General features: G+C 41.3%; 1 protein-coding gene across 1 annotated transcript in view; it reads right to left on the reverse strand.

The window, feature by feature from the left end:
• The window catches only part of LOC108309272 (amyloid beta precursor protein binding family B member 1 interacting protein), a 117,405-nt gene that overhangs the window by 46,518 nt on the left and 56,171 nt on the right, over positions 1 to 14,716 (reverse strand). The window contains exons 5-8 of the mRNA XM_017535514.2: positions 13,435 to 13,727; positions 11,203 to 11,280; positions 3,255 to 3,414; positions 1,504 to 1,625 (exon numbers count right to left, since the gene is read on the reverse strand). Of these exons, the coding sequence (XP_017391003.1) occupies positions 1,504 to 1,625; positions 3,255 to 3,414; positions 11,203 to 11,280; positions 13,435 to 13,727 (653 nt within the window). The remainder of the gene's footprint in view (positions 1 to 1,503; positions 1,626 to 3,254; positions 3,415 to 11,202; positions 11,281 to 13,434; positions 13,728 to 14,716) is intronic.

Here is a 14,716-nt window from a genome sequence, read left to right on the forward strand (position 1 = left end):
CGCCCAGGCTGGAGTGCAGTGGTGAGATCTCAGCTCACTGCAACATCTGCCTCCCAGGTCCAAGCAATTCCCCCTGCCTCAGCCTCCCAAGTAGCTGGGATTACAGGCACCCACCACCATGGCCAGCTAATTTTTGTATTTTTAGTAGAGACAAGGTTTCATTATGTTGGTCAGGCTGTTCTCGAACTCCTGACCTCAAGTGATATGCCTGCCTCAGCCTGCCAAAGTGCTGGGATTACAGGTGGGAACCACCATGTCCAGCATCCCCTTTAATTATTGAAGCCCTCAAATTCAGCTTTGGAGAAAGGCACAGACCACAAATTGTTTCCGTGATTCTCTCTTTTTTTTTTTCTTCTGGGCATGTCTTTAAAACTTGGCAAAACAAACTTCTAAACTGATTGAGACCTGTTAAGACACTTTTTGGTTTACACTCCCCTAGATATTTTACCACCCCTATCCAGATTCCCTTTGTCCTATCATTTCTTCTCAAATTTATTGTTCTTTGTTTAAAAAGTATAGAAGCATCTTCCCTGGGCCATTTCTTCAAATTTGACTCTTATGAAGATTCCCATGTAGATGTAAAGCTGCTAAATACTGTGTGATTTTCCCTTGTTAATCTCCCTGGTGTCAATTTGGTTTTTAGATCCAGTGTAAAGGGGTATGGAGGTGATCTCTGGCTCTCCCATAAGGCTAATCTTAATTATACAATAGCGCTGGCCACCACACAACCTAGCGAAGACCCCAGAAAATAGCATTTACAGGAGAAAGAGCATTTTCCCACAAGGAAGCTGCCCTAATTCTGCCTCTAGTGATATAAGACTTTTTTTTTTTTTTAACCTGTAAAAGGGAAAGATATCTGGAAAATGGGGAGGATCTTCTTCACCTTTAACATTCTTTGATTTTCAAAAAAAGTAACGACCCTTACTCAATTACAGTTGCTTGAGGCCACAGCTGGGAAAAAGCCTGGACATCCTCATACATATAACGTGAAGGAAGCATTCCCAAATATGAAGAACAAATATGAACAAAAGAACAAATATGAATTTGTGCTTTTTAGTTGCACAATTGTTTGTGACAAAATGACAATAAATTGTACATTTTCTAGGTGCTCCTTTTAGTTTTCCTGGCACATATAAGCACCAAATACAAACAACAAAGAAAAGAGCATCTTTCAAGCAAAAAGCAGGAAGAACCAACAGTGAGTACATCAAGATATATTGGATTAATGCAGCCAAACAGAAACGGGGCCAGAAGAGGATCAGACAACCACAGATAGATAGGTTTTGGATTTGGAATTTAAAAAAGCAAAATGGATTCTTTTCTTTCTGAATCTTTCAAAGGGCTGTTAGCATACATACAGCTTAAAAGTTGAGTTTGTGCTTATTTGAAAAGAATAGATTTGTGAGATTTTGTGAGACAATGAATGGTGTGGTTAGTACATAGGTGACATTTAAAAAAATCCTTCATACTTTATAGGATTTAACAATATGCAGGTCGTCTTACCTGGGGGTTTTTAAATACAGCATATTTCTCTTCTTTCTCCAGAAATAGTACTTTATTTTCTGTGTCTCTTGTCCAGTCTGATAAGACTTCAACAACATTTTCATGGTCTTCAAAAAACCTCTCTGATGAAATAAGAAAAGATATTCTTTCAGACCCAAGACATCAGGGTTTCCAAGTGAGAAACAAGCTATTATTGAGTTAAACACAATGCTTCATGAGTTTCATCAGGTGTCTAGGATTCTTACTGATAATTCTCACCTGATGTCACATTGTAACATTCCTATTATGTTTATTTTTCATTGTCTTCCAAATTATCTTCCATTAAAGAAAAAAGATGAAAAAACCCATTACACAGTGACAATGGTCAGCTGCCACACTTGATTCTTTTATTTTTTTAAGAGATGGGGTCTCACTATGTTGTCCAGGCTGGAGTGCAGTGGCTATTATTATATTAGTGCCGTCGTAGTGCACTAGGGCCTTGAATTCCAAGGCTCAAGAAATCCTCCTGCCTCACCCTCCTGAGTAGCTTGGACTACAGACATATACCAGTGTACCCGGAGACATACTTTTTTCATATCAACATTTTTTACTTTAAATATTCCCAGATGGTGGCAAACAAGTTCTACAGGAGGTGGACAATCAGCCAATGACCGGTGAAACACTTTGAATGAAATTGTGAGTGCCACAGTGTCTACTCCAAAACATCACCCCTTAACCCTCTAAAAGCAACGTGTGAATGCCTGAATTAAAACATAAAGGAAGGCTTTCCTTTCTTCCCTTGACTCATAGAATTGAAGAAAACTTCAAGGGACTGTTTTCGTGTACACCATTTTATCAAGAAAAAAAAATTGCTCCCAAAGCTTCTAGTACAGGCGATTCTCTGTTCTACCCAGCTCTCCTGAGGGACAGCTGTTCCGTTAATAAAAATGAGAAATGTGATGATGTGTGCCTGCAGTCCCAGCTACTCAGGATGCGGAGGCAGGAGGATGGCTGGAGCCAGGATCTTGAGGCTGCTGCGGTGAGTCATGATCACACCATTGCACTGTAGCCCTGGTGATGGAGCAAGACCCTGCCTCAACACCATCACCACCACCACCACCAAGAATAAGAAGTAACATGATATCTTCAGTTACCATTTTTTTTTTCTGGTTTTGAAAAATTCCATCCATTTCTACCAAATGAAGTGGGAAGGGAAGAAGGGGAAATGAGCACTGATGGGAGGCTGTGGCAGGGTTATAGCTGGCTAAGGAAGCAACCACTAAGGAGGCATTAGCGGACAGATACCCAGCCTCTCCTGGGTATCAGCTTATTAAGCATGCAGTATCTTAGCAAGGATTATCCAGACACTTTCTTTCCCTTATGGAATCACTAGAGAAACAGCAGTAATAATGCTTATATCCCCCAAGGTCTGGCCACCACCTGCTAGAATCCACGTCTATTCACTACAAATAAATGAAGAGTCAAGCACTAAATCTCATATAAGGGAAGTGAAAACCTTGAACCAAAGCCTTCTCAAGGATGGACGAGGTCAGTCGCAGTGGCTCATGCCTGTAATCCCAGCGCTTTGGGAGGCCCAGGTGGGATGATCACTTGAATACAGGAGTTTAAGATCAGCCTGGGCAGCATAGTGAGACACTGTGTCCATTTTTTATATAAAATTAAAGAGAAAAAAAGAGAGTAAACCCAAACCCGTAATACAGCAAACCCACAAGGTTTTTGTAGTACAGCCCATTGCTGGGGATGGGACTTACCAATTTGTAGTTCTGGGTATATTTCATAAAGACACCAATTTACATTGCAGTCACAGTGAGTTTTCTCGAAAAGGTTGTCCAGAACATCTCGGGCCAGCTGTCGCTCATCCACCATCAGTGACTTCGTGCTGTTATCATTCATGTGCACCTTGACGACGAGCTGAGGATAGAGCCACAGGGCAGCCAGTAAGCTTCAGCAAGTTTCAGCAACCAGAGGCCACTAAGATTAGACTTTCAAAGTTGCTATTGTTTCTGAAAAATTTTTTTAAGAATGTGTTCAGTGAACTGGTTCCATCTAAACTCACTTGCATGCCAGGCACTTGTTTTAGGTGCTAAGATTATTAAGGTGGAGAAACCAATTCACAAAAAGAGAAAACAGATAATGAAGTCCTTGTCCAGCCTTCAGAGACAGGGCATTCTGGTGGGAGAGGCAGAAAACAAACAACCAAAAAAGTTCTGGGTTCCTGCTTTCCCAGTAATCTTTCCCTTGTTCTCATTCCATCCTGGAGTCCAGAAACTTTTCTAGATTAAAAGCTATGCCTTTATCTTTATTATTATTATTATTACTTTGAGACGGAATCTTGCTTTGTCACCCAGGCAGGAGTGCAGTGGCAATTCCTGGGTTCAAGTGATTCTCGTGTCTCAGCCTCCTTAGTAGCTGGGATTATAGGTGCCTGCCACCACGTCTGGCGAATTTTAAAAATTTGTAGTGGAGATGGGGTTTCACCATGTTGGCCAGGCTGGTCTTAGAACTCCTGACCTCAAGTGATCCGCCCACCTCAACCTCCCAAAATGTTGGGATTACAGGTGTGAGCCACCATGCCCGGCCACCTGTATCTTTATAATAAACTCTTATCTTTTGCTTGGCTGGAGTTGAGCCCCATTTCATGCAACCCGAGAGTCTGAAGACACCAAATAAGACCACGTTGGTTAATCTACAATTCTTTGAAGGTCCACAGAGCATATCTCAACATGGTGCCACTGAGGGGGCCCCACTAAGAGACAGATAGTTACAGGAGGGTACATTTCAGATCAGAGTTGGATTAAGTGAAATGAATGTAGATTGAGAAATAAGCTGTTATGCAGGCACATGATCAATCTAATTTCCATTTTATATGTATGTGCGTGATAGGGTCTTGCTCTGTTGCCTAGGCTGGAGTGTGGTGGTGTGATCTTGGCTCACTGTAGCCTCGACCTCCTGGGCTCAACTGATCTTCCCACCTCAGCCTCCCGAGTAGCTGGGATCACAGGTTGCACCACCACACCCAGCTAATTTTTGTTCATTTTTTTGGTAGAGGCAAAGTCTCACTATGTTGCCCATGTTGGTTTCAAACTCCTGGCCTCAAGCAATCCTCTTGCCTCACCCTCCTAAAGTGCTGGGATTACAGGCATGAGCCACCGTAACCAGCCCCTAATTTGTTTTTTATCCCATTTTCAAAATACGTGTTCGATTGAATTAAATTCACAATAAAATTGGTAGTAATCTCATTCCAAATCTGGAGGTTTGGAGGAAGCCGCATTTACTTATCTTCAATGAGAACACGGAATATCCTCGGCTTTTTCTAGGCAACTTGTCAAAGCTATTAAGACATGTGATTCATGAGAGAGACCACGATTTTCATGTAATGTTAACAGAATGAATTCACGAAGTGATGCAGCTAGGCTTTGATTTTCTTTGATCTCTGTTTATCTGTAGCATATGTGCCTAGGGTTGGTCCTGGTTATTCACCAATAAGACTCATTGTTATTGAAAAAGTGATTAGATCAACTGAAAAAGGAGAGAGAAACCACAAATTTGGTAACATATTAAAAACCAAAACCATATATTTTGGTGATGTTTCTTTCTCTCCACATTTTTGGATTGGGTTCTGAGCAGCCAGACTCTGTCCCATTCCCGCCTCCCATCCAAGTACTAACCAGGCCTGACCCTGTTTAGGCTGCTGAGGTCAGATGAGATTGGGCATGATCAGGGTTATATGAGTATAACTTCATTCCTTCCTAACACTCTGTAGTTAACAGATAGAAGAGTGTAGTTCCTGTAGATGGTTCTGCAGAGTTACTGATAGCAACAGAAGGGTGTGCGTGGTGATAACCATTTGGGTGAGTTCCAGGCAGCAACCACAAGTTGAAGCACTCACCTAGCACCTTCTATTTCCAACATTCACATACACCCCCAAGATCAAAATGCAGACATGGTGAAGTCATAATGCTTTCTTCCTCCAGGGACCATTTAAATCAGACCCTTATCCCAGGGTTTCCTGAAGAACCCTTTTTTTTTCCCTTGAAAATCTCTAGCCCCGACATCTGTAGTTGGATAGTTGCTTTTTCCTTATATTTGTTTTTTGATGATAAAATGGTAGGTCCAACTAACAGTGTCAAAGATCCACTCATCTGTCCTTAGAAATGAGTCACGGAGAGTGGCATGGAAAAAGAGATTCTTTGAACAGCAGTCTTTACTGGGGTTTATTTTCTGTGAAGGTGTACTTTCTGCTCTCTGCTGAGAATTACTGCTGTAAAGTAGCTACATGTGCTAAGAAACACTAGCAATGTTAGGGCTTAGAAAATGTAATGTTCCTGATGGAAAGATTAATGATGTTTGACTACATTTCAATCCTGCTTAGGAATTCTTGAGAAAATATAACATACATTGCGGTTTTTTATGTTCTATAAAATCATATATATATATAGAAAAAAATCTAAACCACATAATTTGGCAATGATTAAAGGTATTTTTTTTTTGCAGAAATTGCAAACTAGAGTTAATCCACATGTACTTATGAATGTCCACAATTATAGAATTTAGAAAACACACACACACACAAGAGAAGGCTTGTGACGTTTAACAAGAAGTTATATTTACTATTCTTCAAAGCTTCCCTCACATTTGCAAGCTAAAGAGTAGCTCTATACCAGCACGTAACATTAAATCACAGTTATATGATTTAGTAAGCTAAATTAGAGTTATGTGATTTAGCAAGCTAAATACTTCCATATTTACACTCTATGGTATGGGGCAAAGTGATTCAAGAGTGAAAAAACTTAAATAATCCATTAAAGATTTTACATTTTTTATAATTTCTTTTTTTTGGCAAGCTGCTAAATACAAAAATATCTCAGCCTTAAATCATTTACTGTTTTGTTTTTTGCGTCTATGATAAAATTACTAACGGAATTGTTCTCTGGTGTCACAGGGCTTTAAAAAACAAACAATAAAAGTAATGCATGAGTCTGATTCTGTTTCTAGTTCCAAAATCTTTATAGCACAAGCTGTGTACATCATTTGTAATTCAAAATGATGTCAACAGCCCACAGAATACTTGAGGGCAAAGCATGACAGATAGATTTGATTTCCATCCTTTAAAAACATGTTGTAGATTACGCATGAGTACATTGAAGTTATTCTCAGTGTATGAGTGTGTCTCAGTTATTTTCTTAACGTTCTGCATGATAAAACAAATATATTCAGAGTGTCTGAAATCAGAGCAAATATATAACTTGTCTTCATAATTTTCTTTTCTTCCTCACTGATCAGAGTGGCTTCTGTTTTCCATCTTCTTTGTTGAATCAAGGCAGCTTGTGCTTTGTGTGTACCATCATAATTCATCTAAACTAAACCATGGCAGCACTTTCTCACTTTCTGATGTATGGCAGGAAATATCTGCCCTCCCCTCCAGCTCTTTTAATCTCCAGCTGAAGCAAATGGATGGAATCTGCCGGTTGCGCTATCTTTTAACCTAAGAAAAAATTGACTTCTCTTTTCATTTCCCCTTCTGAAAATATATAAATAATATATTTTACACATAATCCAGGGGTTTGAAATAGTCTAATTATGAAGTTTACTATTCCCATTTTCTTTTGCCTTTTTATCTTGAGGGATAAAGGACTCAGCACAGCTCATCGTCAGCTGCCATCCATGTGTGATCACTTCAACACATGCTTATCCGTGTGTGAGATTTTGTGCTAGAATCCTCCTCTCACACCTTGTCCCTACAATTCATTTTCTACAAAGCAGCCAGTATAACCTATATTTATTTATTTCAGAGACAGGATTTTGCTCTGCCGCTCAGGCTGGAATACAGTGCTGTGATCATAGCTCACTGCAACCTTGAACTCCTGGGCTCAAGGGACTCTCCCACCTCAGCCTCCTGTAGCTGGGACTACATGTATGCACCACCAATGCCCAGCTAATTAAATACAATATTTTTTTAAGATATAGGGTCTTGCTATGTTGCCCAGGCTGGTTTTGAACTCCTGGCCTCAAGCAATCCTCCTGCCTCGGCCTCCCAAAGTGCTGAGATTAGAGGTGTGAGTCTCTGTGCCTGGCCCATTATGACCTTTAAAAACCATATATTCATCTCAAACTCCCCTGTTTAAAACCCTCAAATGGCTTCCCATTGCACTTATAATACAACCCAAACTTCTCCTTGGGCCTGTGAGATCCTGTGGCTTCTGGCTGCCTCTCTGTCCTCATTTCCTTCCCTTTTTCCCCACCTCCCCAAGTTCATTCTTGCTGGCACATCTTTCACTGCCCATTCCCTCTGCCTGGAATGCCCCCTGGCACCATGCCCATGTGCATCCAACTGCTTCTGACCAGAGCCTTCCCTCCATGGCTGCCTGCTCAGAGAGGCCTCCTCAGCACTAAATCCATCTGGAAGAGTTGCCCGGGTACTCTCTATCACTTCTTCATGGTTTATTTTCTTCAGAGCTAGAATCTAACTAGACTCTAACTCTCCACAAGCAGGGACCACACTTGACTTGTTCACCTCTGTGTGATCCTGGCAACTTTTCTAAGAAATGGGGATGCATTGGTGGGGAAAAGAGGTCGCTGGAGAGATCCTGTGGGGGTGGGGAGGGGATACGGGCAATGCATAGGACAAATAAGTAAAGTAGGCCGGGCCAAGCGATCCTCACACCTCAGCCTCCCAAAGTGCTGGGATTACATGCCTGTTTCATTTTCCCCTTAATTTACCAAATTAACTATTTTAACTACGATTACCTGCCTGTAATCTCAGCACTTAGGTAGGCTGAAGTGAGGCCAGGAGTTTGAGAGCAGCCTGGGCAAAGGGCCAGACCCTTTCTCTATTAATAATTTAAAAAAAATAGAGGGATATGGTGGTGCACACCTGTAGGCCAGCTACATGGGAGGATCAGTTGAGCTCAGGAATTTGAAGCAGCAGTGAGCTATGACTGCACCACTGCACTGCAGCCTGGGTGACAGAGCAAGACCTTGTCATACACGCACACAAATAGGTGAAGTAAATAGCACCTTGGATAGGATTAAGCACTGAGGGGAACACTAAAGTGGGGGAAGGATTGGGAGTATTGGGGATGTGTACACGTGGTGTTAGATAGGAAAGGCCTCTCTGGGAAGGTGAGAAAAGACTCAAAGGAGGCACACAGTGAACCTACTCAGAATCCAGGGAAGAGGCAGAGGACCTACAAAGTGCCAAGATCCCAAGGCAAGGGCAGGCCTGGAGTGCTTGAGGGGCAGCCAGGAGACCAGGCAGCTAGAATGGGATGAATGAAGGAACAAACGCTGGGAGATGAGGCCAGAGAGGTGACTGATAGCCACATCACACAGGGACTGGAGGCCACTGGGAGGAGTCATTCTGGCTTCATGTGTGAGATGGGCAGATATCAGAGACTTTTGAGCAGAGGAGGACAAGAAGAGAGACTGAAGCCCAAGAGAAGAGGCTGGACTTCAGCAGAAACATAATGACTTATCCACAGTTAAAGAAAGGATATGGGAAGTATGGGTAGAGATGCACGCAGGAAGATTGGTAGATGTCTTGGTGAGAGTCTGCACACCTTTTATTTTGACTGCGTCTATTTTCCCTGGGAAATGGGCAGCAAAATCATTAGCTGAGGCCAGATGTGGTGGCACATGCTTGTAATCCCAGCACTTTAGGAGGCCCTGGTGGGAAGATCCCTTGATGCCAGGAGTTTGAGACCAACCTGGGCCACATAGTGAGACCCTCGTTTCTTTTAAAAAATGGTTTCGTAGGTGAGAGAGTGATTGAATCAGCTCACTGAGTGCCCAGGACTGAGCAGGAAGAACGTTGGATTTAACCAAGGTTGGAGAAAACCACAAGGCAGCCGAGGATGTGGAATTCCAACGACTGACTGTGAAATTAATCACTTGCAGAAAACAGGGGAAAAGAATGGTAAGGAAATTTGGGCATGTTTGGAATGAGTGGAACCAGACTAATCTGGGAAGACTCCCCTAGATGAAACTTGAAAGTCTGGCTCCAGGGATAGCCAAGGACAACTTACTGAATATCCATCCATCGGCAGGTGTTGAACGCCTTCATTCAGAGAACTGTGATAGGTGCCATGGGAAGGGAAAGTGTAAAGCCCTCTGTGAAAATGACAGTTTGCCCAACTCTTGGCAAAAAAGTTCTGAATGAGTCTCAGAGATGTTATTTGCTTCAGGAGTTGAAATCAGACAAAGAACCAGGCATAGTGGCTCACACCTGTAATCCCAGCACTTTGGGAGGCTGAGGTGGGTGGCTTGCTTGAGTCCAGGATTTCAAGACCAGCCAAGGCAACATAGGGAAGCCTCATAGCTACAAAAAATAAAAATAAATTAGCCACAGGTATGGTGGTGCATACCTGTGGTCTCAGCTACTCAAGAGGCTAAGAGAGGAGGATTGCTTGACCCCAGGAGTTTAAGGCTGCAGTGAGCCATGATCACCCTGGGAGATAGAGCAAGACCCTGTCTTAAACCAAAACAAAACAAAACACGATGAAGACTATTTTATCTTTCCCTTACATTACCAAATTAACTATTTTTTTAAAAAAACTTTATTGTTTTTTGAGATGGAGTCTTGCTCTGCTGCCCAGGCTGGTATCCAGTGGTGCCATCTTGGCTCACCGCAACCTCTATTTCCTGAGTTCCAATGATTCTCCTGCCTTAGCCTCCTGAGTAGCCGAGATTACAGGCATGTGCCACTATGCCCAGATAATTTTTGTATTTTTAGTAGAGTTGGGGTTTCACCCTGTTGGCCAGGCTGGTCTCAAACTCCTGACCTCAGATGATCCTCCCACCTCAGCCTCCCAAATTGTTGGGATTACAGGTCTGAGTCACTGCCCCCAACCTAACTATTATTAATACCTTATTATAATTAGGTATATTCTTCTAGTGAGGTTAAATACAGCTGTATCTGTTATAATACAATACATGTGTTCTTCAAAAACCTGTAATCTGTGGAAAAATGTATGATCAAGTTACAGGCTTATTAGGAAAGTAGGGTTAAGGGCATATTGCTCAAAACTATGCAATTTTGAAACCAGAGCATCAGCAAAAACAGCATTTGGTACCCTGGGAAATAACTTGGACATTCAGGGCAGCAGCAGGGCTGAAGGCTGCCCCAGGGCACAGGAAAAGCGCACAAGAGCAACTGTGGAAAAGCAGAGACCAGGCCAACAGAAGCTGAGCTCTGGCCCAGTTAAGGCAGTCCTCAAAGGTGACGCCACCTGCTATCAACCAAGAACTTTGCAAAGTCCCAGAGAGGGCAGCTCAAAAGAAGGGAGCCCTGGATGTGCAAACTTGTTCTAAAATTTCTCAAAACAGAGCTGAAAGGGCTCCTGCCTCTACGGCAGCCAAGCCAAAGGCCCTTTCCTTTCTTGTTGAAGGTATAATCCTACTCCCACCACTCCAGCTCCCAGGAAAATTCATGTATAAACCAGCCAAAAAAAAAAAAAATCGTATACAAGCCAAGGAAATTTCTATGTTTATACTAACACAAGTTCCTTATTTGTGCATCACAAATGAACTAACTGATGTTATAGAAACAAAACTGTATACTCTATCTTTGTCCTTGAAGGTTTTTTAAAATCACAACTATTTGGAAAGTATCACTCAACATTTTCATTTGGTTTTTATCACTAAGCATAACCACATGTCCTTAATTTAACTGCCCCCATGCAAAAGGGATCCATGATTCACCTTCTTAACCTTGGCCTCCTTCAGTTTTTCCAGCGCCAGCTTGATTTTATCAGCCTTAGCTTGGGCTTCCTTTTCTTCCTGGAAAAGGGCAAGATATTCAATACAGTTCATTAAGTAATGCCAGTGAGTAATCACTTCTGTCACTAGTGTCTTAGTTACTTTATGTTAACAAAAGGCACCAAATTGCACATGCTGGATTTTCAAATTTATTAATGACTTTTAAAAATTGTTATATATATTTTCCATTTTTTTATTTTTAAAATTTATGAGTACATAGTAGGTGTCTGTATTCATGGAGTACATGAGATATTTTGATACAGCCATACAATGTGTAATAATTACATCTGGATAAATGGGGTATCCATCACCTGAAAGATTCCATTTTCAGAATTTAAATGACTATAACTAAATTCTTCAACTCAAAGATATAGAAGGAGGCAGTCACCCTTTATAGCTTGGGAATGGTAACTTAAAAGATGAAATGATGACTTTAACAGTACTTCACATATTTAGACCACAAAAATCTGCTTGTCTTACAAACTGGAATCCAACCTAAGGAATCTATACATTGACATACCTCAAGGGATTTGAACACTCCCTGAAATTATATGCTTACTTTTGGATCAGGATGTCTTTTTTTGAATTTCTAATTTTTAATTAGATTCTTAAAGGGCTTCTTAATGCCCCCAAAGTGAAAAAAGACTGAAATGTAAACTTAAATTAACCTCCCCAAAACACTCACAAACTTATATGAACAGGCAGAAAAGTGAGCGAAGTATTTTATGAGCCCAAGCTCTCTGATTTTTGCAAGTTAAGGTTCTCTTCTACTTATAAAGATGAGGAAATGAGCTGTTCTGGCTACATTCTGATTACTTGAATATGGGCATGTATCTTTTTATGGCAGTGGCTCTCAAATTGTTTTTGAGCCACAAGCCCCTTTAAGAAAGCCCATAAAGCTTCACAAGTGCATTTAACTTGTCGTTTGTTTGCTTTCAGGGGATGCATGCCTCTCTCAAAATATTCATGGACCCCACATTAAGAGTCTCTGTTCTATATTGATCTCCATTTTCACATAAGTTTTTTTTTTTTCCAAGATGGAATCTTGCTGTGTAGCCCAGGCTGGACTGCAGTGGTGCAATCTCGACTCACTGCAACTTCTGCCTCCCGGGTTCAAGCAATTTTCCCTGCCTCAGCCTCCCAAGTAGCTGAAATTACAGGCGCCCGCCATCATGCCTGGCTAAGTTTTGTATATTTTAGTAGAGACAAGGTTTCACCATGTTGGCTAGGCTGGTCTTGAGCAGGTGATCTGCCCCCCTTGGCCTCCCAAAGTGCTGGGATTACAGGCATAAGCCACTGTGCCCAGCCAAATTTTTTTTTATAATAAATACACAATAGAGCACTGTGTGTGATAGAGTACAATATGATATTTGATTTATATTTAATATTTGTTCATTCTAAAGGCATTGTATGACCTTTCAGGGTCCCTAGGGTCTTATTTGTGAGTACCAATCATTGTGACACAGTGCCACAAATGTGGAAGCCACAGGAAACTGAGCAGGATTTTCCTCTAAAATATTTGGCTTACTCTAAACAAACAAACAAAAATCCTTAAAAGTGCTCCTTTTACTTCCATGAGAGGCATACTATGGGTTAATATGCCAAATAATGATAATTTAAGCTTTCCAGTTGTCTGTTTTTCAATATTCAGAAATTTATCAATATCAAGAATTCATCACCTGCCTGCCTTGTAACACCCTCCCCGACTATGACATTACGAGTGATACTCGGATGTACTTGTCCTACTAAACAGGGCTGCCAAATTCAACAAAATTCAATTTCGCTCTATTCAGAAAATGTATAATGAATGCATTCTATTCTCTATGTACTGAGCTAGGAACAGGGGCATGGAAATATATAATCAGTTCCATAGTTCAATATGATGTTAATAAAACATTTCCCCAAAAGATTGAGTTTTATCAAAGAGTGTTTGCATATAAATATAGTTTTTAAGCAAACTATAGTAAATCCTGAATATGGCCCTGATACATTCTTGATACACACCCATGTGGCTTGTTTAGGGTGGGTTCTAGCTTTGCAATGAGCATGCTCTGTATCCTCGTTTTTCAGTATCTTAGAGCTTTGGATGTGCAAACTTAGGAATGTAATGATCACTGCAAAGAAGGTAGGTAGCAGAGATTGATGGCCCTGCCATCTCTGGTCCAACGCACTTACCTGAGAGACAGGGTCAGGAGGTGGCGGTGGCAATGGAAGATCTAACACAGGATCAGCTGGTGGAGGTGGTAAGTCTTCTTTATATTGGCTGATACCAATGGCAGCAACATTTGTTCCATAATCAAGAGGGACTGCACCGCTGAAATTTGATGCCTGTAGAGATGCTGAATGGTGTTGGTTCTGTGAGGACTCTTTCTGTGCCTGGATTGTCCTCTGCTCAGCCTCACTTATGTCCGCTACCAGATCTGCCATGAGAGCATCTAAATCTTGGTCTTCCAGTGCATTTAAGGACTCTAGTGGGGAAAATCACATTAATGGTAAAAACAACAATTTGCATCTGGAAAAACTAAAAGAAGATAATTTTTAAGAATAACATTTGAGTAGAAAGGAATCATTATTTTGATTGGTGATGATATAATGAGAAGATTGAGAATATTTTCATTCAATAGCACGAGCATAGGAATTCCTAAAAGGATTGCTGCTGCATTTGTCGAGTGCTTAATGCGAGTGAGTTTCTGACACCAAGGGAAAAAAATGGAGGAAATGTGTTCTCTACATTGGGGCACCTGACACACCAGCTATAAAGTCAAATCCAAGCACACAAATAGATTCCTAAATAGGAAGTTCTTGCATGTTGTAGTGTAAGATCTAAGAGTTTTAGAAAATTAGGGGACAGGGGAGCACTGGCAATGGATGTAAGGGGAGTTTTCCCTTAGCACTTGGAGGGCAAACAGAGTACTGCTGATACTTAGAAGAAATTGAGTTTCAACCAACTGGGGTTTGAAGTGCTTGTGACTTTGGGGTGAAGATGGATCTTCTATAGGCTCACCACCTAACTATAGTACACTTAGTATTCAGAGAAAGAGCAATTTTTGTTGTTGTCGTTTTTGAGACAGAGTCTCACTCTATTGCCCAGGTTGTGCCATGATGTGATTTTGGCTCACTGCAATCTCTGTCTCCCAGGCTCAAGCGATCCTTCACAACTCAGCCTCCCAAGTAGCTGGGACTACAGGTGTCCAGCTAATTTTTGTATTTTGTGTACAGACAGGGTTTTGTCATGTTGCTCAGACTGGTCTCAAACTCCTGGGCTCAAGCGATCTACTTACCTCACTCTCACAAAGTGCTGGGATTACAGGTATAAACCACCGTGCCCAGCCAAGAGCAATTAACAATAAATAGCAGAAATTAAAGCACCATAGGTGGCAAGGAATTACAAAAATTATGAGATTGAATGGTAGAAACTTTATGAAGGCAGCAAGCTGGGAGTTAACTTTTTTTTTTT

The sequence above is a fragment of the Cebus imitator genome, unplaced genomic scaffold (assembly GCF_001604975.1).
Source record: "Cebus imitator isolate Cc_AM_T3 unplaced genomic scaffold, Cebus_imitator-1.0 Scaffold92, whole genome shotgun sequence".
Lineage (NCBI taxonomy): Eukaryota > Metazoa > Chordata > Mammalia > Primates > Cebidae > Cebus > Cebus imitator.